This window comes from Vespula vulgaris, chromosome 15 (assembly GCF_905475345.1).
Source record: "Vespula vulgaris chromosome 15, iyVesVulg1.1, whole genome shotgun sequence".
NCBI classification, from domain to species: Eukaryota; Metazoa; Arthropoda; class Insecta; order Hymenoptera; family Vespidae; genus Vespula; species Vespula vulgaris.
The window spans coordinates 4,948,448-4,972,420 of NC_066600.1; the positions used below are offsets into that span (position 1 = coordinate 4,948,448).

The 23,973-nt window shown below is 28.3% G+C and overlaps 3 protein-coding genes and 1 long non-coding RNA gene across 6 annotated transcripts; 1 reads left to right on the plus strand and 3 right to left on the minus strand.

The window, feature by feature from the left end:
- Positions 1–1,073: 1,073 nt before the first annotated feature.
- Positions 1,074–13,197, minus strand: LOC127069546 (NADPH--cytochrome P450 reductase). 3 transcript variants are annotated; one of them, XM_051006667.1, is made up of 11 exons: positions 12,461–12,491; positions 4,925–4,971; positions 4,645–4,853; positions 4,379–4,571; positions 4,149–4,298; positions 3,246–3,370; positions 2,960–3,148; positions 2,582–2,820; positions 2,169–2,500; positions 1,547–2,037; positions 1,074–1,437 (listed from the first exon to the last, which is right to left on the minus strand). In XM_051006667.1, exons 1-11 carry the CDS (start codon positions 12,474–12,476, stop codon positions 1,293–1,295), a joined length of 2,136 nt encoding a protein of 711 aa, XP_050862624.1. In that variant the 5' UTR covers positions 12,477–12,491; the 3' UTR covers positions 1,074–1,292. The 3 variants fall into 3 exon arrangements, with proteins under 3 accessions (XP_050862624.1, XP_050862626.1, XP_050862625.1); XM_051006669.1 differs by lacking the exons at positions 4,925–4,971; positions 12,461–12,491 and adding an exon at positions 13,045–13,197; XM_051006668.1 differs by lacking the exons at positions 4,925–4,971; positions 12,461–12,491 and adding an exon at positions 7,003–7,190.
- Positions 9,990–13,416, plus strand: LOC127069548 (uncharacterized). Its single transcript, XR_007783606.1, has 4 exons — positions 9,990–10,671; positions 11,113–11,231; positions 11,594–12,021; positions 13,195–13,416. It is a non-coding gene; the product is annotated as an uncharacterized LOC127069548 (long non-coding RNA).
- Positions 13,417–13,929: 513 nt separating this feature from the next.
- Positions 13,930–16,150, minus strand: LOC127069547 (ras-related protein Rab-34-like). The gene is made up of 7 exons (XM_051006670.1): positions 15,232–16,150; positions 15,004–15,170; positions 14,838–14,939; positions 14,687–14,751; positions 14,473–14,603; positions 14,173–14,380; positions 13,930–14,082 (listed from the first exon to the last, which is right to left on the minus strand). The coding sequence occupies exons 1-7, from the start codon at positions 15,292–15,294 to the stop codon at positions 14,006–14,008; spliced, it is 813 nt and encodes a 270-aa protein (XP_050862627.1). The 5' UTR covers positions 15,295–16,150; the 3' UTR covers positions 13,930–14,005.
- A 133-nt stretch (positions 16,151–16,283) lies between these two features.
- On the minus strand, positions 16,284–22,608 carry LOC127069545 (pre-mRNA-splicing factor ATP-dependent RNA helicase PRP16). Its single transcript, XM_051006666.1, has 8 exons — positions 21,951–22,608; positions 21,647–21,879; positions 20,208–20,491; positions 19,520–20,121; positions 19,293–19,436; positions 18,299–19,211; positions 17,536–18,211; positions 16,284–17,462 (listed from the first exon to the last, which is right to left on the minus strand). Exons 1-8 carry the CDS (start codon positions 22,401–22,403, stop codon positions 17,381–17,383), a joined length of 3,387 nt encoding a protein of 1,128 aa, XP_050862623.1. The 5' UTR covers positions 22,404–22,608; the 3' UTR covers positions 16,284–17,380.
- Positions 22,609–23,973: the final 1,365 nt, after the last annotated feature.

Below are 23,973 nucleotides of genomic sequence, written 5' to 3' on the forward strand. Positions count from 1 at the left end.
TTGAAAATAATTCAAAAGAATAATTATATAAAATAATAAACAATGATAACTAAAAAACTAGTACAATTCCTTGTTTTTAGTTATTTTAATATGACATTCATATGTCAATCATTTTTCTTATTATTCTTACCATGTACTAATACAATAATAATGAAAAATATCTTTATATTATATTTATTATTATAATTATATTTTAAATATATATCTTAAAATATTTGTTGAGATTAAATTACATGGAACCCTCTTTAAACACATTTTAACTATGTATCATATATGTATTATAACAGTATAACTTATTAAAAGAAACACTAGATAATTCAATTAATTTAGACATGCTCAAGTAATAATTCTTTTTAAAAAGTTAGTAGTACAACAGTCTCATTAATATTAACAACTCTTATGATTTTTATTAATACCGCAAAGTAGCTTCAACATTTAGAATAAAATGCTTATTTTATATCTATACACAAATATATATATATATAAATTTATAGATTTCCTTTGAAATATATATATGAATGAATTTTTTCGCGATCAGTTAATTACAAATAATCTTACTTACAAATAATCTTATTATTCATTATTCTTATTATTTATATGAAATGTAGTATATAATATGATCAATGGATTGCAGATAGAAAGTTTGACAAAGTATTATATTCATTGTTAATTTTATGTAAAAAAATCTTAATCATTTATATAATAAATCAATATAATGTAATAATTGAATGTTGAATATTTAAACATGACAAATATTCTCTTTTTATCTCATTTTCATTCTTAATGATTTAATTAACACGGCCAAAAATAATAGCATATTAGTTGTTAATAAACTATATAAATATATATTTTATCCGTATACTTATATAAAAATAAAAATAATTGCTTAAAACAGTATTAACAATGAGTCAGTATAATTAAAACTGAACTAAATATATATATATATATATATTGTATACTAAGTATACTAATAGAGTAGTATAGCTTGTAACATATATAGATAGTATACTGTATAAGTTGATTAACAATTACCTTTACTTCATATCCTTATTATACGGATAATAAGATTAGAGTTGTTTTATAAGATATAATAGTAGTTACATTTTATGATATTACAATAGCTTATAATATATAAAATCTTACACACACGCGCGCACGCACACACATACACGCACACACACCATATATGTTGTAGACAGTATTTAATATTGACATATTAGTCTGTATCAAATATTGCACAGACAATTTTATTTGATATAAATTTATAAAATATTCAAATCATTAATTAAAATTCAACTCCAAACATCGCTGGAATAACGTTTTTGCGAATCCATTTTCTTAATGTATGCTGCTGCTTCTTTATCTGACATATTTCCTTTTTCCATTACAACTTTTAGTAATATATTATGTACATCACGAGCCATATTCCTAGCATCACTGTAAACAAATAAATATGTAAATATTTATGAAGCAAATTTAATAATTTAAGAAAAAAAATTAAGAAGTAAAATAGATAAAAATATACAAAATTTTAATTTATACTAACCCACAGACATATATATGACCATTTTGTTCACCAATGACTCTCCATATTTCTTCTTTATTATTTTCAAGTAAATGTGTTACATATACTTTCTGAGGCTGATCTCTGCTAAATGCAATATGTAATTTTAACATGCCGCTTTTTACATATTCTTTTAATTCTTCTTTATACAAATAATCTTCGTTCTTCTTTCTGCATCCAAAATATAAAATCGTATCACCCACTTCTTTACCTTCCTTTTTAGCTAAGTCTCGTTCTTGTATGAAAGCTCTAAATGGTGCTAAACCAGTTCCAGGTCCAATCATAATAATTGGAGTAGTCAATCGTGATGGTAAACGAAATTGTGATTTTCGTACAAATATAGGAACGAGGCAAGGTGGGTCCGAAGGATGTTTTTCTTTTAACCAACTGGTTGTTACTCCTTTGTTAATTCTACCTGTTGGTGTTTTATATTCTACAACAACTGCAGTAATATGTATCGCGTTTGGATGAAGCTAAAAAAAAATTAAGTGTTTAAATATACAACACATATTAAAATAGTCATATTATATAGATATAAGAAGAAAAAGTTACTATCATTCAGGTTTGAGTATCTTTTTAACCCTACTAAAGGTATGTTTTTTACCTTCGGCGATGAAGAAATGGAGTAGTAACGGCATTGTAATCGTGGTAAAATTTCACATAAATGATCCAAAGATGGTTTCAGACTAGGAATGTCTTCTAAGATGTGTACAATATTTCTGTTTGCTTGTACTACCCATTGTTGATAAGCAGCTTTACCTTCAGCACTAGTAGAGGCCATTAATTTTAATTTTTCTTTATCAACTGGATCACTAGCATATTCTGATAACTCTTTTAAAATATGAGTTCTTGGATTACTAGTTATATCTAAATAATGAGTTAAAGCAGTTCTATATGTACAAGGACATGGGAATGGATGCTTTTTAGTAGATTCCTCTGAAATTGCAAATTTATAAAATTAATATAAAATTCTATGTTATATCTATTAAATATAATTATTTTCTTTATAAAACATACCATCTGTATTAGTAAGAGTGAATACGGTATTTAAATCAATACCACATTTTTCTCCAATTTTATTTACCAACTCTGTACTATTAACAGGATATACAGCTAAATGGTCGCCAGATTCATAACGCATCTTAGATGCTTCTATATCAAACTCAATATGCATACAAGATCGTTCAGATGTTGGGCCATGTAATTCTTTGTTTATTTTGACTGGTGCCAAGAAAGGATTTTTAGCATCATATGGTCTGTACAAAAGCAAACATAAAATATAAATTTTATTAAACTCATAAAATTGCAAATTATACTATAATTAAAAAAAAGAAAAATATTGATATATAAAAAAATTATTATTTATAAAATATCCTTGTATGAATAGGATCTTACGGTCTTTGGTTCTTAAAAGAATGAAGACGTGCTATTTCTCCGGTATAAATACGTTCAGGCAGGATATCAACATGTTCCGTTAATTTATATTGTCTAATACTAACATCTTCTCCTGTACCTTCAATACCAAAGAATTCACAGACAGCTGGCCAAAACTTGTCTTTCCAAGTAATAAAATCATCTTCTATACTGTAACAATAAATTTACAATTACAATGTGAAAATACAATTTTTGAATGTTTGTAAACATGATCATGTTATAAATGAACCAATAATTATTTTCTTACTTGGCATCATCATCACCTAATCCCAAATCAAAAACACGGGTAGCACCCAATTGTTCCAATCTGTGATCAACATATATAGCCACCTCATTGTAATGTTCGTAAGTTTTGTTTCCAAGTCCGAATACCTATATAAAATGGAAGAATATTTTATAATCGTTGCAATTTTTATTCGATTCTTTGAACTTAATATTTCTAACTAAAATAATTTAAATTTAAATATGAATACCCTAACTTCCGGTTTACGATATAATACTAAGGAGCGACACAACGTGGCGCTGCTCCAGTGGACCAATGTGTTCACTAATCGACCAAACATTTTAACTTCATATCCACGAAATTAGTAGTGGTGTGCAAATTTATCAAATATATAGTTATGAGAAATTACACCTCTCGTCTGATCATAACATTATTTCAATCGATTTATTTTTGAACTTGCAAAACTAATAGGTCACTTATGAATACAAAGGATGTATATATTAAACATATATATGTATAACTATACCCAGTGCTTATATAACTTAAATGGACATGTTGAAAGTCAAAGATATTATGTAAGTATACGAGCTGTGTTCAATGTGTGCATCTAATTCGTTTTAACCTAATGGATATCCCTATGATTGCTCCGGTTAGTATGAATATAAAGGTTATGTCAGGCAACGTTAAAGTTACGAGAAATGACGTAATTTCCGGATAGAAATATTAGTTGGCACTGCGATCGTATTAAGAGTTATATTGTTAGAAAATTTAATAGTTTCTCAACGAATGTAAATGTATATATTGTGATCTATAATTTTATCAAATTTTATTTAGCACATATACCTTTGTTAAAGTGTGTCTATATATGTTACATGTAAATCAAAGTTTGTTACAGCATATTATATTTATATGTAGAACAATACATACTGAATAATTTAGGCCTGTAAGATCTGGATCTCCATTCTTCAGCCAATCAACAAATTCCATCGCATTGTCTGTAGGATCACCTTCTCCATATGTGGCTAAACAAAATACTGCGAGGCTATTTTTGATTTTTTTCATATGCGTTAGTTCTTCCTATTAAGATAATCGAAAAACAATAAATAATGTGATATCCTAATCTCTGAATTTTATAAATTATATGATTCATTGCTTACCATTTCACATTCCTCTGGATCTGCAACCATACCTTTCAGTTTATATCGGATACCTTCCTTAGCTAATCGACCTGCAAATTCTTCACCAGTTCCAGTTTGACTACCATAAAATACAACTAAACTTCGTCCAGATGATATTAACTTTTTTATAAAAGAATTTTCTGATGGTGTTAACGATGTAAATGATGTTGGTCTAAAGAAAGAAAAAAAAAATCCATTATAAGAATATTTACTTTCATAGAAAATTTGATAAATATGATAATTACTGGATGGAGTATGATTTAACAGCAGGTGTATAATCTTCTTGCTTATTTCTGCGCATAAGCCACCATATAGCTGCCAAAAGTAGAGTTCCAAGTAGAAGTATATCTAAAGTACTATAAGAAGACTCGTCAACAGTCTCCATTTTGTTCTCATTTTCTATAACTGGAGAACCACCCATTCTTACTGCCTTTGGTTGTGATGCGTCTGCAATCTGCGATCAAAATATATTGTTTTTAGATTGCATTAATAACATTAATACACGAGTTAGATTATTCATATTACTCGTGTTGTAGATAAGTATTGTATCAAGAAAAGATGCTTCCGGAAAACTAAAATTATAAAAATATGTATAGATTACTAATTATTATCGTTATATCGCATTAAACTCTAGAATAGATTACAATAAAATAGATATTTTCTCATTGTCATTTTTGATTATGATAACAAAACATATATAAACAAAAAGAATGTTCAACATTTTATTATCTTTGCTGCTATGAATTAAATCTCAAATATAGCTTTCGATTGATAAGACGAAAGTATTAATGTTGAGCTTAGTTTTACAGTTAAGAAAAATTACGATTTAAACTATTAATTGTATCAATTGTCAAGTACTAAGGATAATTAGTAATTATGTTTATTTGTGTTATCACTTATCTCAACCCTTTTTTGTTTGATTTTGGATTTAAGAAATTTCTTTAATTGTCAAGCGAAAAATATTTAGAAAAATGAAGAAAAGAAATATAATTGATATTGCAATGTCAGGCATTACATTTGCAATTAGATTTTATTATGTAAGATGTGATATAAGATCTATAAAGTATTAACAAGTTAACGGATTTATTATTTAAAAAGGGGATTAGGAAATGATACATGTACTTATATATGATATAATACTTTCGATTGTTATTCATAAAGTAGCAATATCATCTTGCGTTTTTTGTAGTATAGTCATTTCTTAAATTCATGCGCGATTTTTCCACATTTCGACATAACCTGTAATTTTTTAAAACAATTAACTATCAGAAGTTCCTTATTAAATTTATTATACAACATATTATACAACCAATCGTTGAATGTGGAACATTACGTTTTTATCAAGAACAGGTCGTTATGTTATTTATTACAGAAGTTATACACTACACGAGTAGTATGTAATAACGTGTCGAGAACGACACGTGTTGAAAAAAAATACATATGATTGAATTGAAAGAAATTGATAGAAACAGTATCAATCGATTGTAATTTTTATTTGATAAAGGATAATTACGCAATTAGTATAAGAGTAATATCTAATATCATAATGATTTAATACGTTCTAATAGAAAGAATAATGATATAATAAAATATATCCTAATAATTCATTGAATTTTTAAGGATTTGTATGTAATAATAAACGACAAAGTTAAGATAATTCATAGATAAATATATTAATTTTATAATATTTATGTTTTATTCACTGATAATATTGAATTTTATGTTTTTGAAAACATATCGCATATTAATAAAAAATTCAGAAATTAAGATTTTTTATTCGCGTGGAGTAAACGATTTCAATAGACTGAATCATCGTATATATTAATGTTACTGATTTGATATATTTCATGAGTTAATACCAACTTTATCAAATCGTTAAAAAAAATTCAAACGAAAACAAAAGCGCTTTTCATTTTTTTTTTAAAATATTTTTGGTGATATTGTAATATTTTACAATTTCGATGGATTGTTTCAACTTTTTTGCACTTTGAACCTCTTTCTAAGCTTTATCTATAAGTATATGTAGATTGGTGTGTGATATTAAAAGATAACGTATAATGATATTAAAAGATAACAAAAAATTAACGGTAACGTTTTCGTAGAAAAATGACAATGGTGAAAGTTCTTCTGTTATTTATTGATATCGTTATTTTTGTCATTAATATAATTTATATTTTCTTATCTTCGCGGTGGCTTTAAATAAACTTCATTTTTATCATTTCGTTAATACTCATTTACATAATTATATAATTGCAAAAAAAATCATGCAATGTATAGAAGGTAATGTAAGTTGAAAATAAAACGTAGGAAGATCGCAGCGTTTAAGAAAAGTTAGACCGAATATCAAAAGTTTTTGTTTTTATAAATCGATGGTGCAATCGTTAGAAATTTCTGAAGTAAAAACTTGTATTCCATGATAAGACGTATTATTTATTGATGTATAATTTGGAAAATGTGTTCACACATGCCTGGATAAATGACGCCATGATATGTACTTGGAATCAAGGATGAACATTTTCGATAGATGCTAATATTCGTTATCTTAATGCATTTTTAAAAGTGCATACAATTTGTTTTTAATTAAGGAAATATTCATTTCTTACCGGTAAATCCATTTCGTGATAACAAACGGAATGGGAATCCGTTAATATGCGATCTATTGTAGAAAATCAACCTTTATCTTTTTGATGGTTATGACAAACGAATTGATATGTAAATAAAAATGAAAACGAAACAATCAAATACATGCAACGTGTCGCGCACTACTGACGGAAAATCGACGGTTTCTGCCAGTCCAAATCATAACAATTCGTGCTTTTGCGCATGCGCGTGTGTAAATCTTCCCTCATTACTCGATTTTCTCTCTCTCTCTCTCTCTCTCTCTCTCTCTCTCTCTCTCTTTCTCCTTTTTTCCTTTTATCTCTCTTTCTCTCCCTTTTTTCTCCTTTTTTCTTTTTGTTTCCCTTTTTTCTCCTTTTATCTCTCTCTCTCTCTCTCTCTCCCTCTCTCGTTTACTTTTTCAACTCACTCAACGTAACATTGTTCGTAATGGCAAATAAACAAGTCATTTCCTACGTAGTTGCTTTCGTCATAAATTTTATCTTATAACGTTACGCTTTTCTAACATGAAAGCTATACATGCACTATTAACTATAGCTAAACGTGCATTCTTATTTGCTGCGTCATATATTAGATAATGTAATTACACCTACTAAATGAGATGAATTATAAAATGAAAAGATATCATATTTCAGTATTTTTTCTTGGAAGTCACGGAGATCACAATGTCCTATCAAACGACTTCAGATTGATATTATCTGAATGACGGGAACTATTTTTTTTTTATATTTTTTCTTTTTGCTTTCTTTTTTATCTTTCTTTTTATTTTTCTTTCTTCATTTTTTTTAAGGTAAGGTCTTTAGATTATTGAATATATTAAAGTATATATTATAAATGATATAATAGCGTACAATACAAATATAACAGAGCAATGATTCGCGACATGAGTTTATTATAAGAATATTGTGAAATATTTTGCAATATCTTCTTACGAAAAAAATAATTTCCGATTGACTTTATATCTGTAATATAGTAAACAAACGCTATCTCTGTCTCGATGAAAAAAAAGAAAAAAAAAAAAAGAAAATACGAGATCAATAACCGGAATCAAGCTGAAATCAATTTATGATTTATGTTTATAATTGGCAAAAATTTTTATTTACTTGTAACACAATAGTATTGGTTTACCATATTTTAAAAATTTTGTTCATCCATATAAAGACAGCGTTTGTTATTAAATTCAAGATTTTTTTCCAATCTTACTTTTTTTAAAAAAATTATGATGAGCTTATTTATTTTGCAATATAATCAGCAGTTAATAGAATATACCAGTCGATTTCGTAATGGTAGGGAGAAGATTCCCCTTCCATTTATTTTACATTATCTCTCTATTGGGAGGTGTATCACATCTTCGTACGAATGAATAGATAATTTTTTTTGATTTTTCATGGAAGAATAATTTTCAATACGTTATCCTGTTACTAATCATGCGCAGTAAAGAAGCAATATTAATGTGAGCTGAAAGATATGTTAGTTCATTAGCTCGTATTTAATAATTTTACCCATTAATTTTTTCTGTTGGATTAGTTGGTTAATAATTGAAAATTTTTTTCGCAAAAAATAATTGGTAAGATAATATGTATAAATTGTTTTATTAAAAGATCGTATATTATTGGAGTTGGTCTATAAGTAATGTCGAAATTTTTAATATTATTTATTTAAATATGCGACAATAAAAATATGTGCGTTATATATACTTAATATATGATATATAATATTTATTTTTTATTTTGAATAATAATAATTTATCTATCATTGATAATCATCGTAAGATAAAACCGTATTGAAAATTTTGTAGTATCTTTTTCCTTTTTTTAAGCAAAAATGATAACAAAAAAATAAAATATCATTTCTATTAAGAAATACGAAATTCTAAGTAATATAATTTGTGTCATTAACGTGTATTCGTTTAAATAAAAAAAATAGAAAAAAATCGACTTTCATCGTGCCATTTCTAGTGAAAGAAAAATCAACTCAACGAAGAAAGTGAAAGTTTTATATTTTTCCGATGTAATGAAAGCGATGGAATAAGAGCAATGTTTGAAAAAGATTATAAAAATCTGTATTATTATCAAGTTTTATTAGATGATAATAAATATTATAGATCCATATGTGAAATTTACGTGAGAGATAAGAATTCAAATGTGTGTGTGTGTATTCGTATGTAAATCGATAAAAATTTAGAGACCAATTCATTAAATCAAGGATATTTTTTATCATTCTATATTTTATCGATGTCATCTGTTTTTCAATATGACTTTCAAACAACTTTCCGTATGTTCTCAAAATAAAGAGAAGAGTATAAAAGATGTTTATATACGAAACTACCTGAGATATTCAAAAATCCTTTTGTAAATCTTTAATACATGTATGTTTCTATTTATTCTATTGTCCATAAACAACTTTAAAAATAATTGACATTGAAACAGATTTTTTTTATAGACCTTTTCATTTTTTAAACTATACTTTTTTATTTAAAATAATTAGTCAATGAATTCATTTCAGTTGAGAATTCGTCTTTTTATTAAGTACAATATTATGCTAACAAAAATACGTCAATATATAAAAAAAGAAAAAGAAAAAAATATAAAATATCGAAATGACAATAAAATATCGAAACAAATGTCATATTAATCAGAATATTACATCTTTTGAATTTTAAATGGAAACTACGAGATTCAACCTACATATTAATAACTGTATAGATATGCCTTTAGAAAATTGTTAATTATTGATGACAAATATTACAATGAGTGATATAACAAAAGAATATGAAGTACAAGATTTTTGATTTGTCACTGCTAACAAATCCCTGTATAAAGCAATTATAAATTAGATTTTAAATAGATATGCATAACGATCAATAAAATTACAATATTTACAATGAATTTCTCGTAAATGATTTGATTAATACACACATATATTTATATAAAATTCACAACTTTTATTTGGAACATTTGTTTATAAAATCAATAGGAATGGAGACATTTAGCCATATTATTTAAAATGAGATATTCACTATATAGGTGTATATCATATGCATATGTCTTTTCTGCAATAAAAAGATTAAAAAAACGTTTTTTAAACATAACGAAATCAACTCCAAACATGAGTAATTGTGCTTATTATAAAAGAAATAATTATCTTATTAATGATATTTATAAATATGGTAAAGAAATCATTTGCAATTACGTTATTGATTTGGTTATTAATCAGATCATTCACAGAACGTTTATTAACTGATGTAATTCTATTAATCGATATGCTTATCCATGTAAAGTCTAATTTACAATTGCTTTCTAGAGAAATTTCTCAATAGTGATAAATCATAAATTTGTCGTCTATATTCTTTTGTTCACTGTTATATCGAGCTTATTAGGTATAGCCAAGGAAAAATGTTTTTTTGTTTTGCTACTAAAATGGCGTCCGCAATGGTACCGAAATTTTTTAACGCTTAATTGGGAATAATTTAAATTCTTGTAAAAAAAAGAAAAAAAGATATCACAACAGTGAAACTGATCTCAAAGCCATGAACAACATTTTATCAAACTGAAAAAGAAAATATACAATAGTCAGCATGCATCATTCCACGAATATATTGGTAGATATAAAAATCGAAGGATAATCGTCTAGACACAGATCATTTCTTCAAGGTATGTAAGTTATCGTGATCTTTTTCTTCTAAAGTATAGATTTTTTCGATAAATTACAAATAAATTAATCCTTAACGGTCGAAAGACCACACGTAATGGCCCGTCTCGCTTATATATGGTCACACAAAAAGTCACACGTAATGACTATCATATTTGTATTATAAATAACTAATGCTTTTATTATCATAAATATTTTCTTTATATTCAGGCAGTATTTTTTTGCCTTGTAGATATATGTTATACCTCTTTCTTCGTGTGTATTATCACTAGTCGTTAAAAACTAAACATAAGTGAAAACAATATTCTTTTTTTATATTTTAAATCGAAACATTTTAATTAGAAAAGAATCTTTTTCATATACATGTCTCAATTAAATAATTTTACATAGAGCAATTTAAGAAATTTTCTCTTTGTAAATACATATGTAATCTACATAAATAGGAATTGGCCATAAATCTGTATTGTATTATTGAAGAAGTTACGTGACAAAAAAAGGAGTCATCATGTCAGGATCATCGGGACAAAATAATACCGATTTTCGGTCGATAAAATATTGTAAAGTAAGCAAAATTTGACTTTACTTCGTGACCTTTTGTTATATTTATTTTGATAATATGGTTCAGGTAGAAAAATTCATTCATTGTCCTAAGTTGTTTCAAATTATAAGCGAGGAAGTTTACCGGATTTTATTTGTATTTCTATTATTTAATATTCAAGATACTTCAATATCTTCTTTCTTACACCACATATTCGTCATTTTTATGCGCAATAATATACTATTATATTATTTGATACTAAATAAGTTACATAACTAAATCGAAAAAGTATATAAGTTTAATGCTCTCTATATATAGAATAATGGAAATACGTTAACTTACATTGAACACATCGCATTGAATCATACGATGATGCAAAATTTCAGACTGGGAAAATGGAGGAAGGCGGAATTGGAAGGGTCAAAGTTCGACAGACAAATGCTAATGGCAATGACAATGACGAAAAGAGGAAATGGCCGGCATTGTGTGACGCGAATCCGTATATAGTCGATCTTTTGAATAATCTTTTCAAAAAGGAAGAAACACCCAACGAGTCACCGACTGATTAATATTCGGCTTAACTATTTTTCTATCAAGTTTTTAAATGTTATTGAGATAATCAGTAAAAATAAATCGGACGTAAAATATTTTCGTTTTGTTTTGAATGTAACTTCTTGCAAATCTAATTTCTTACAAGCGCATAAATTGTCCAGAAATATACACATATACACGTATATAATACTTTCTTTTTGTCACTTTTGTGTAAATAAAATAAAAGCAAAGAAAATGTACAAAAGAACAGATTTACATTAGCGTAAGTATACTAAGGTGATTTTTAAATCTTTTTCTTACTGAACCTTCTCTTCTGACTTTTATCTTTTATCTCAAATGCATAATTCAAGAAAAGCAGGATACAACTATTGGTTAACTTCGTGACGAGTAGCTTTCGACGGGAACAAATCTTCGAAAAAATAAATATTTTAGATTGAAATAAATGCTATTTTAACATGTAATGTGAATAAAATTTATTTTCAAGGACGAAGATTCTATTGATTGCCTTTTTTTTCTTTCTGACAACAAAAATTCGCAAAATATATGAAATAACATTGAAAAATGTCGAATGATGAATCAATAAATAAAAATTGATTTGAAAAACGGCCGGATCTCAAATTGTTAAAAAACTGTAAAAAAAAAAAATAAAAGATTGTGGTTTGACAGAGAAATCTCAGAATTGACTGATTAAAATTAAATACATTTTATGCAACTCATCCAAGCTTATTTCAATCCATTATGTATGATATACGTTAATATATGCTTAACACGTATACTAAATTGCAAATCACGAAATAAATTTCATTGAGTAGTTACATACACACACACACACACACACACACACACACTGTCTTTAAAGAATGGAGGAGGCCACGATTGATCAAAGAAATAAAGAGATTCGATGATGGATGTCGAGCTTTCTTAGTCATGTGACATGTTGTCTTTTTGTTATTATCATTCCTTTCGCATTCATTATCTAGGCCGTAACTACTAGTATGTACTCTCTCTCTCTCTCTCTCTCTCTCTCTCTCTCTCTCTACTCCCTCTCTCCCTAATCTATCTTTATCTATCATTTTATCTTTGTCGTTTCATCCATCTTTTTCTACTTTGCACGCTCTCTCTCTCTACTCCCCCCAATCTATCTTTATCTATCATTTTATCTTTGTCGTTTCATCCATCTCTTTCTACTTAGCGCTCTCTCTCTTTCTCTCTCTCCCCCTCTCTCTCTGTCACCTTGCTCAGACAATCACCACCTGTCGGAATGCATCGTGTTGAGTTTACTTACGAAAGAAATGATTCGACTTCCAATCAATGTTGTTGACTTTTAATAAATTGCTTCTCTTTCTTGATTTTCACAAAATATTCAATCACCATGTAACTCTCCTCTTCTTTTCTCTGATTTGTTCTTTTTCTTTCCTTTTTCTCTTTTCTGTAGAGACGATACTGTACCAAGGAAATACTGTCGGCCAAAAATTCACATAGTCAATGAATTCTAGAATCACGTACGAAAGGACGAATAACGTGATGCTGTATATAAAAAATATAAAAGAGAAGAAAAATTTAATCTTGCTCTCTCGTTTGAAGTTGATTTAACGATGGATCCTCTACGAAAAATTTGATCACGATTCGACCGACCGACCTATTGGAGCTACTCTTTTTTGAGACTGAAAAATTAGACCGATAAGAGTAGCGTGATATTACTGTCTGTCTGTGTGCGTGCGTCCAAGAGAGAATATGTAACAGGAGGCAAGAGAAAAGAATTTCAGTTACGACGAACGACGATCGACAATGATGGCAAATCGAGCGTGTCACGGTCGGAAGGTTGTCGAAGGTTGCCGAGCGTGTGGTTCTTACTTTCGAGATACTGAATTTACAAGCCAACACACAACACCAGATTTTAAGCTCGCTTCACTCGCACGTTTTAAAATTCTCGTAAACGATAACTGCCATTAGTTCCTTCTTCCTCTTCTTCTTCTTCAACGTGGGAAGAAGAAGCAATACTAGTTCGGTTTAGTTCGGTTTTTACACTCGATAGTTCGTCTTGGATATTACCGGAAGTAACGAAAGTATTCGCATGAACGCGCGCCTCATTTAAAACTTTTCGAATAATTCTATTTAGGCATGACATCTTTCATTTAATCGAATTGTATAATCAAACCGAATCAATACATACTTGATAATTCGTAATATTTTATAACATATAATGTATTTCACCAATCATTTGTAATTCTTGGAGATTAATATATTTATATGGAACAATCAAAACATTTCGGAACAATCTTTTTCTTTTTTTCTCCGTTTTCCTTAGATTTATTCTTCAATGCTATGAAAGAAAAATATTGAAATACGCATTAAGTTAAATGATCAAAATTAATGATCGATAGATCATTAAGGTTATGAAAATATAACCTACTTATTAGATCCGAGCCGATATTCATTGGTACTGTTTCGTTAATTTCTAATTCTCGTAAAACCATCGCATTAAAGCATAAACTAGCGACCCTTGCAAATAATTCTGCCACTCCGTCTCCTGTTCTTGCTGAAACTGTCCAATATTCGGCTCTCATTCGTTCTGCTACATCTATTGCTCGATTTTCGATTACCTTGTATACTTGATTCGACTGAAGAGATAATGGAAATATGTTTGATTTTTTCTAAGTCTAAATTAACATACATACATTTTTCTTAAATTAAATTTATACTATTTTCTTACCAGTAAATCTCTTTTCGTACCGACTAGAAAAACATGACAAGGATTAGTGTTGCTTTTATATGCTTCCATTAGCCATTGTTGACAATGTACCAAAGTCATTAGATTTCCCACATCAAAGACAATTATTATCGCTATATTAATGCAAACGAATTGAATTATTTTCGTGATGATAGAAAATTGATAACAATTAAATTTTTCTATATAACAAATTTACCATTAGCCGCTCGATAATAAGAAGCAGCGATACATTTGAAACGTTCTTGTCCAGCCGTATCCCATCTGAAAGTATAATTACGTTTCAACAGCACGATACTATGAGATTGTCTCACGAAAAAAGTTTGAAAGTATTTCAAAGATCGACTTACATCTGCAAGTGAAATGGTACGCCAAGAAGATCGAACCTTTCGACTTCGAAATCTACTCCGATAGTCGCTTTGTAGTTATTATCAAAGAGTTTGTGACAAAATCTGAAAGACGAAGACAGAATTTTTATACCATTTAAATTAATAAATAATTTCATTTCAATTGTACCGATTTACTAATGACGTTTTCCCGACTGCTACGTCCCCGATAACGATCACCTTCGATATTCGAAGGGTAAGAGATTTTTCTGCACAAGTTCGTTTAACGACATCGTCAAAATCTCTTTCATAATAAGGAGTTATCGCAGAAGAAAATGGGGGTGGCCATTTTTTAATCTGTCGATAATTATATAATTTTTATTCAGGCATATAAATTAATAAATATAATAACGTATACCTGTCGTTCCTCGTGAGCGTTAGTTTTCATTATTTTAAATACGGCAGAACGTGTTTCTAACATCGTGTTCGATGAAATATATTTAACTGATTTTCACTAGATTTATAAAATAATTAATTTGTCGGTTAACAATGAAAACGCTGTTTTTTTAACGATATACTAACGCACTGTTATAATTTTTATATTTATGAGGAATGGTAACATTTCTGATAATCCAAAGGTCTTAAAGAGTACTGCGCTAAAACATAAACATTGGTTGCTGTGACAGGTGTTTCCTCCGTCATACTTGGGTGCATATTAGTATTATAGTATTAATAGTATTGTAGTATGTTCTTAGAATTATTACGTTTTGTAAAAAAAGTCCAAATGTAATACGTTATATTTTACCTCGCAAAATTTTTTATATGTTAATGACAAATAAAGCTACGAATAATCTCGTTTTTTTTTCTACTGTAATCAAATTTATTATTAAACTCATTATTCTTTACTTTAAAATATAATTTATTGTCTGAATATTTTAAGCTGATTATTATACACAGACACGTGCGCGCGCGCGAAGAATTTAATACTGCTAAATATAACGAATTTTGTTATTGTCAAATATAATGATATGTAACTGATTATATTGAATACATCATTAATAAGTAATTCTTTTATTTCATATTTTATTTTTTTTATTATATTAAAAGAGATAAAAAGGATATTTATACAAGCCCTAAAAATTCTTAAAATTTTGTTTATGATGTTCTCTATGAGAACTGTTAATGCAGTTTTCATAGTTCCAAGGCGTTCGTTTCCAATTAAATGTATCGGCCTTTTTATCGATACAGTTCCCTAATCAAAACCTATAAAAAAAAGCAGGTAGATTTAAAAATTGAATATGTACTATTATTTTTCTTTAAAATATATTCTATAATATATACGAATTAATAAATACGATTACAGCGATAAAAGCATGTTTTTAAATTCTATGCATTTTAAAAGCATAGAAAAATTATATTTTACATAATATATTAGAAAGCTTATTAATTTAATTTATAAAAAAGACATAGTACCATAAGAGATGTTTATATTTGACAAAAATATTTATTGTTTCTTATTGTAAACATTTATCATATCGTATTTTTCTTACTTATTCTTTTAGCGAATAAAACTGCAAAGCAGGACAGAAAAAAAAATGGAGAAGACGTCAGCAACTGTGCCTTTTGTTACAAAAATAACGAAGACATTTAAATGCCAATTACTATTGCAAAAAAACCATGAAGTACTAAAGTTGTAAATTTTATAAAATCCGCAGTTTTGTAGCCAAAGTAAATACACTTATAAAGGAACACAGAAAGAAGGCGTTTAATTCGTGATTACAATGCTTTTGATGTTAATGCCAATAAAATTGGCATTGTATTAATATATTTATCGATTATTATAAAATATCAAAAACTGTATCTATCAATATTAAAATCAATAGAGTTTATGATCATATTTTATTAAAACGAGTCCTGATTTCTGTTTCATATTTCTAATAATTGGTATAAAATTATTCAATGTTTCAAAGCATTTGAAATGTAATATAAAAGAAAATTATTTATATTTCATTTATAAACAAAAGAAATTTGGAAATAATATCATAAAAGTATGTGTATTTATATTGAAATAATATTAATTTCTTCTTTGTAAATTTCGACTAGATTATATATATATATAAGAATACATATATATTACGTATGTAATAAGTAGACTCTACTAGTATGTTAATGTCACTGCATATTCTTTCAGTATGGGACTTTGACAATATTTATGTATTTTGAAAATGTGGTTTTTATTTTGCACATCTTGCACATATATTCAGTATGTTTCACTTAATGGACATATGCATCAATATATTCGATATTCAGTGTATATATGATAACAAATTATCTTGGAATATGCTGATGTCCTTGTACATACGTGTACCCAAATTAAGGAAAAGTTATTTAAAATATTGTTTTTCCTGCATACTTTGTTATTTAAAATAGTTTTTTCTGCATATTTTATGTACTTACTTACTATTTCCTTAGTACGATATATTTTATTTGTATAAACATATACAGTTTAAAAACAAATGAATATTTATATTTCAATACTTATATAAGCGTCACACGTTACAATTCATTTACAATCCTAGACGTCCAGGAGTTTTACGATATGGTGCTGGCGTACCTGGTTCTCTGATACCCGGTGTAAGAATCTCTTTTCTTAAAAAGAAAAAAGTAAATAAATAAATGAAAAGAGAAGTTAATTGATAAATATACTTAATAGTAAACCTACCTTTTAACAGAAGCTTGTTCACGTTCTAGTTGTTCTTGCGCTCTTGCTTTCATTTCCTCTTCTGCTTCTTTCATTTGACCCTCCATTTCATGAAGATGTTGCATTGCTTGTCGTCGCTTTGCACGACCACTTCGTCCTGTTTCTTTCACACTAAAGAACATAGGACCTAGTTCGGCTAACCAATGTCCATCGACCGCAGTTACACATTGCATATATTCTTTTGCAGTCATTACTAGTTCGTGATAAACGACATAGTCAGGTGTAAAACCCATGCCAAATAAAGCTGAAGTAGGATGAAGATGGCAGGGCATTCCAGTACGACAATTAACATATTCGCCGATACCCTTTAATCGAGCTGCCTGATGGAAATACGCGGAACATATGCATTTCCGTACTATATCCCAATCAGTACCACAACTAACAACTTCCATTTTTTGCTGCTTTAAAATTTCTTCCAGTTGCTGGCGCACTTCTCTGACTTTGCGTATAGCTTTTGCATGTATAAAATGATCGTTACACCATGAAGTAGAATATCCATTAGTTTTCCACTGATTATATACATTGAGATATGTCAAGTGATCTGATTCTGGAATCTGAAATTTTTCTCTTGCTGAATCAGAATCTTCCTCTCGACCTTTCGGTCGATAAAATATTGAAGGTACTGATAACATAGAAACTGTAATAATCACAAAAATAAATTATTGTTAAACTTGTAGCACATAAAAATTGAGAGCATATTAATAAGATTCAAATTAAAATATACCTATAATTAAAATATCTGCAGTACAACCAAGCTGAGAAGCAACTATTAGCATTTGACATTGTGGAGGATCCAAGGGAAATTCTGCCATTTGACGTCCTAAAGGTGTTAACCGTCCTGTATGATCAAGAGCACCCAATATCCATAACTGATATAAAGAATTAAGTATATTGTCTTGTGGCGGGGGATCCATAAAATGGAAAGCAAGTAAATCTTGAACTCCTAATGATTTCAGAAGCAATACGGTATTGGCTAAATTTGTACGCTGAATTTCTGGCACTCCTGTTGCCAGTAGTTCATCTAAATATTGTCTACGTGTATACAATCTGTAACAGTAACCAGGTCCAGTACGACCAGCTCTTCCAGCACGTTGATCAGCATTAGCTCTTGAAACAGGATATACTTGAAGAGCATCCATACCAATTCGTGGATTATATACTTTCAGTTTACAATATCCTGAATCAACGACAAATACAATTCCATCTACTGTCAAAGATGTTTCTGCTATATTGGTTGCAACAACACATTTACGTAATCCACCTTCCGAACGTTGGAAAATTTTAGCTTGTAAATCTGACGGCAATTGAGAATATATTGGTAAAATTGAAAGTGGAGGAGCTGATTCTATTTCAGCCAATCTTTCTTTCAATGCTTCACACGTGACTTCGATGTCTTCTTGACCAGGCATGAATACCAAAATATCTCCACTTCGTGGTTGTAAATGAATTTGCAAAACTTGTTTCACAGCAGCGTCTACATAATCTTCAACTGGATTTTTTGCATGCAAAATCTCAACAGGAAACGTTCGACCAGGAATCTGAAATGTTGCTGCATTTCCAAAAAACGCAGAAAATTTACTTGAATCCATTGTCGCTGAAGTTACAATCAGTTTTAAATCATGTCTCCTTGCAACAACCTGCAAGATAATTAGCTATAAAATAGCAGCAAATGAATATTATACAAAGATAAAATACTTTTTAAAGTATGTAAACATTACCTCTCTAAGTAAACCAAACAAAACATCAGTAGAAAGAGATCGTTCATGAGCTTCATCCATAATTATCACACTATATCGATCTAAATCACCTTCTCGCAAGCTTTCTCTTAACAAAATACCATCCGTCATATATTTTATAACAGTCTGTAAAAATAAACGGTTATAATAAGTTCTCAAAATCTTTTTCATACTCAAAAAAGTATCTAATGTTCTGTAGAATTAATTACATCTTTGGATGTGCAATCCTCGAAACGAATCGCGTAACCAACTTTTTCTCCTAATGCTGTAGCCATTTCATCGGATACTCTTTTGGCAACTGACATAGCAGCTACTCTTCTGGGACATGTACAACCGATTATTCCATAACAACTATAGCCATCCTCATGAAGGTATTGTGTTAATTGAGTAGTTTTACCACTTCCAGTTTCTCCCACTATTACAACTACACTATTTTCTCTAATAACATTTAAAAGTTCCTGTCTTACAGCAAATACAGGAAGACTTCTTCTTTGATGTTGTATAGATCGGTGTTTTGCTTCTCCAGTAATCTCACCAGCACCTATATGTCTTGCATATTTCTGACCAGCTTTAAAATCCGTTTCCTGACCAGGAAGTTCTTTATCCTCTTTTCTTCTGTCACGTACACCCATAATGTTACCTATATGTGTTCCAGCCAACTCCCAATGTTTTTTTTGTGCTCTACGACGTTCTTTTTGTTCACGGTATGCTCGTACTAATGCAGAGCCTTTTCTTGCTACAAGTGCCATATCAGAAGTAGGATCACGCACAGGTACAACAGGCTCTGGCTGCTTGGTGAATACGATTCGCCCTGATTAATGTATTATTTCGTTATATTGTATTTTATGTATAGTAATTGACATAAAAATAATATCTTTAAAAACAAGAATAACTTACCATCTAAAAATGGAGGTACTACATTATGAACTAGAAGATGAACTCTTCCTTCTGCTTCATCATCTGGATCATCATCATGATCTAAGGAACTTACAACACCTGAAGTTAACATTCTATTTCTTTCCCATAATTCATTATCTTTGTTTATTTGCCTCTGCTGAGCTGAAACTCGTTTCTGTCTCTTTGCTTCTAATTCCATTTCCTTTTTTTGAGTATATTCTTCTGATACATCGGCAAAAGCATAGTTTTCTCCATCATCCAATGCATACCATTCTCTATCAAGCCTATACATAAAAAAAATATTTCTTTAAAAGCGCTTCTGTAACCTTGTAGGTACTACATTACTATATAATTTCTCACTAAATGAGAAACTTTAAGACAAAAAAAAACAGTATATTGTTTTTCTTTTCTATCTCGCATTGGAAGTTGTATACATTAATGTTACAATTTGGGAATGTTTCCAAATATTTTTATTTGCATTCGTTTATTCAAAGATACTTTAATAACAATATTAACGCTAAAATTACAGATACTTCTTGTATACTTGTTCCTACCATACTCAGTCAAAATGACCAATTCTTAAAAAGAAGTTATTGTTTTTATAATTCAACGTAGATAATAGTCAATCTGTTACTGAATGAATTAACAAATAAAAATACATTGTATGCATATTTTAAGAAAATTTTGCGAAAAAGTTTGATGGTAATGTAATAACGTTTAAATATGTGAAAGTTGTACAAAAATTTGAAAACGGTCAATTTGACAGATAATGGTAGGTTTAATGTTAACCATTTGTGCTGGAATGACGTGTTATACTTGTTGACATTTGACTTGTGTAAAAATATAAACTTGTAAAAATATAAAATGTAATGAGCTGGTGTATCAAATATATATACTTTATAACCAAGTTAGTACAAAGAAATAGAAAATAAATTTATTAGTATAGTGAAAAGTAAAATTTTTGTCCAAATTCAAAATTGAAAAGCAACAAGGATATTGTTCAACCAGATTTAAAAAGAAATCACAAGATTAGCAAGGATGAGAAAAGTAATAGCAATTACAGCAGTTTTATTCTCTTTTTTTGTAAAAAATGTAGTGCTGATTGATGAAGATAAAAATAATAATAAGAACAATGATACAGTTTCAGATATACTTTAGGGAATAGAGCCAATTGACCGAAATATTTTGTAAAAGTAATTTCAAATTAGTTCACTGTAAATTTAATTGAATGCATTTGTCATATGATTGCTAAGAGATTCCTAGCATAAGTGGTTGGTATCACCAGAAGTCACATCTCTGATATTTCTTGTCTTAATACATTAATATCGTTAATATGCATTTTATAGTAGAGCTGTCTGCACAGTGATGCAGCTTTATGGTCAGGTCAACCTCAGCAAAAAAAATTAGAAAAAAAAATGAAATAATTAAATAAGAATTACCTTTGCTGTTCTTCCTCCCATAATTCTTTTTCTTCCCCGTCTATCATTGGTGTTGTACCAGAAGGTCTATAATCCTTGTTCCAAGAATTATATTTATATGAAGGTGTAAATTCACTTCTGACGCTCTCACGACCATCTCTAGAAGCATAAAGGTTTGGCGTAGGATGATCCCAACTTGATTTTCTTGGTTCTTCATCCTCATCGTCATCCCAATTACTTTTGGATATAGGATCCTATCAATAATGATAATTATTATTTCAAATTCTATTATTTATATTCTATAAATATCAACGATAAAACTTACTTTGGTCCTAAATTTAGGTGTTTGAGGTTCATCCTTAAATCTAAGAGGAGTTTGTCTTATACTATCTCTACTTCGACTACGTTCTTTATCCCTGTCTTTTCTTCTATCTCTATCACGATCATGATACCTCGAATGCTTTTCTTGTGCACTTAATCTTTGATGTTTGAGTCTTGTTTCCAATCTTTTTTGTGCCTCAGAATTTACTCCACCTGTATGAGTAGGTGTTTCTTCTTCATGAGATCTGTATTTTCTTTCTTTTGTATCTAATCTAGATTTGGATTCTGTAGGTTCTTGTGAGTTTTCTCGCCGTTTTCTTTCTGCGAGTTTATCCAAGCCCAAAATAGATGATTGAGGCTTTTTAAACGTGTGATCAGAAACTTTCTTACGAATAATTAAGCCACCAGGTTTATTGTCAGATCCTTCTAACCTATATAAATTCGAATCCTCCGACATAGCTTTTACTTTTTATTTTAAAACTCTTATATGTATTTTTATGATGTTTGTTTTTGTAGGATTTTCATATCTTATTACAATGATATATATATGTGTGTGTGTGTATGCAATAAAATGTGTTTTTTATTATATTTGAGTTTAATTTAAAAAATTTTGTTCAACTTTAGAATACAATAGCAACGTAAGACATTGACTACACACTACGAAAAATATCAATCGTTAACTTTTTAAAACGATCGTTAGGGACGATGGCGCTATCATCGGACTCCTTGTTTCCAATGGTATGATGATCATACTTTCATCTAGGTGACTTACCTAGGTATTTTTTTTAAAAGAACGAATAATTATTGAAATTTAATATTAAATGATAAATCTTAAAAAAAAAATATATTTTTCATATAAATTTTATTTATTGACTTAAACATATTAATTATTTAGTCTTAGTTATTAGGACTTATCAATTTTCTAATCCGATTTCATTAATAACAATATTCATTATAACAATTATAAGTATTAAATATACGTATGATTTAAAAAAATTATAATATTTTTTTTTTTGTTGATGTATTATAATAAATCAACAGATAACTGATAACAATTTATGTCAGTTTTAATAACTTAAAGCACGATTTACAACTATGTACGCTTGTATAAACGCTTGTTGATAAGTGTTATTACGTAGATATAAAATATACATATTTATTGAATGGTACAAATAAATTCGGTTGCAAATATAAAAAATATGTTCTAATTCTAGAATAAAAATATTTGATAATGAATGAACTTATTTATGAACCAGCATATGTATATGTATGTGATTATGGTGGTTAATTTGTTTAATTTTATTTTTTATGAATTTATTATTATGCGATAAATTATAAAATCCTTGATAGTTTTATCGTTTAAAAGTTAAGTAATAATATTTCTGAATCTAATAAAGTGTGTGTGTGTATTTTTCATAATAATGATATGTATTCTTATGACTTAGAAATTATTATTTTATTCAATAAACTTATCTGATCGTTAAGATAATTTCGCGCGTATATCATTATATATAGTTTATAATTATAATCTATAGATAATAAATTATAATATCTTGTTGTTATTTTTATAGGTCAATTGTAATATATGTTATTTATGTATGGTGGAAAATGTAATAATTCTCAATAATTTAAATTAATTATTGTAGAAATAATTATAAATTCATTTATGAATAATAAATAAAAAAATAGTTTTTTTTTTAAATAAACGTTAATTTTTAAACTTAAACTTTAGTTTTTTGTAGTTAGTTTTTAAATAAACTTTTATCATATTTTATTTCTCATTAAAGAAATTAGTAGAAAAGAATTAATATTTCCTATTCTTTCAGGCAATATTTCATTTCCGAAGACCAAATTAGACAATCTAAATATCTTTCTATAAAACAAAATAAAACAAACTACCTTTATTTTCATTCCAAAATGCAGTAAAATGTAATAATACATTTCTGAATCGACTTCTTTTTCTATGCTTTAGTGGATATATTAAATAAGAATAATAATTTGTGAAAGAATAAAAGTCTATTGCAATG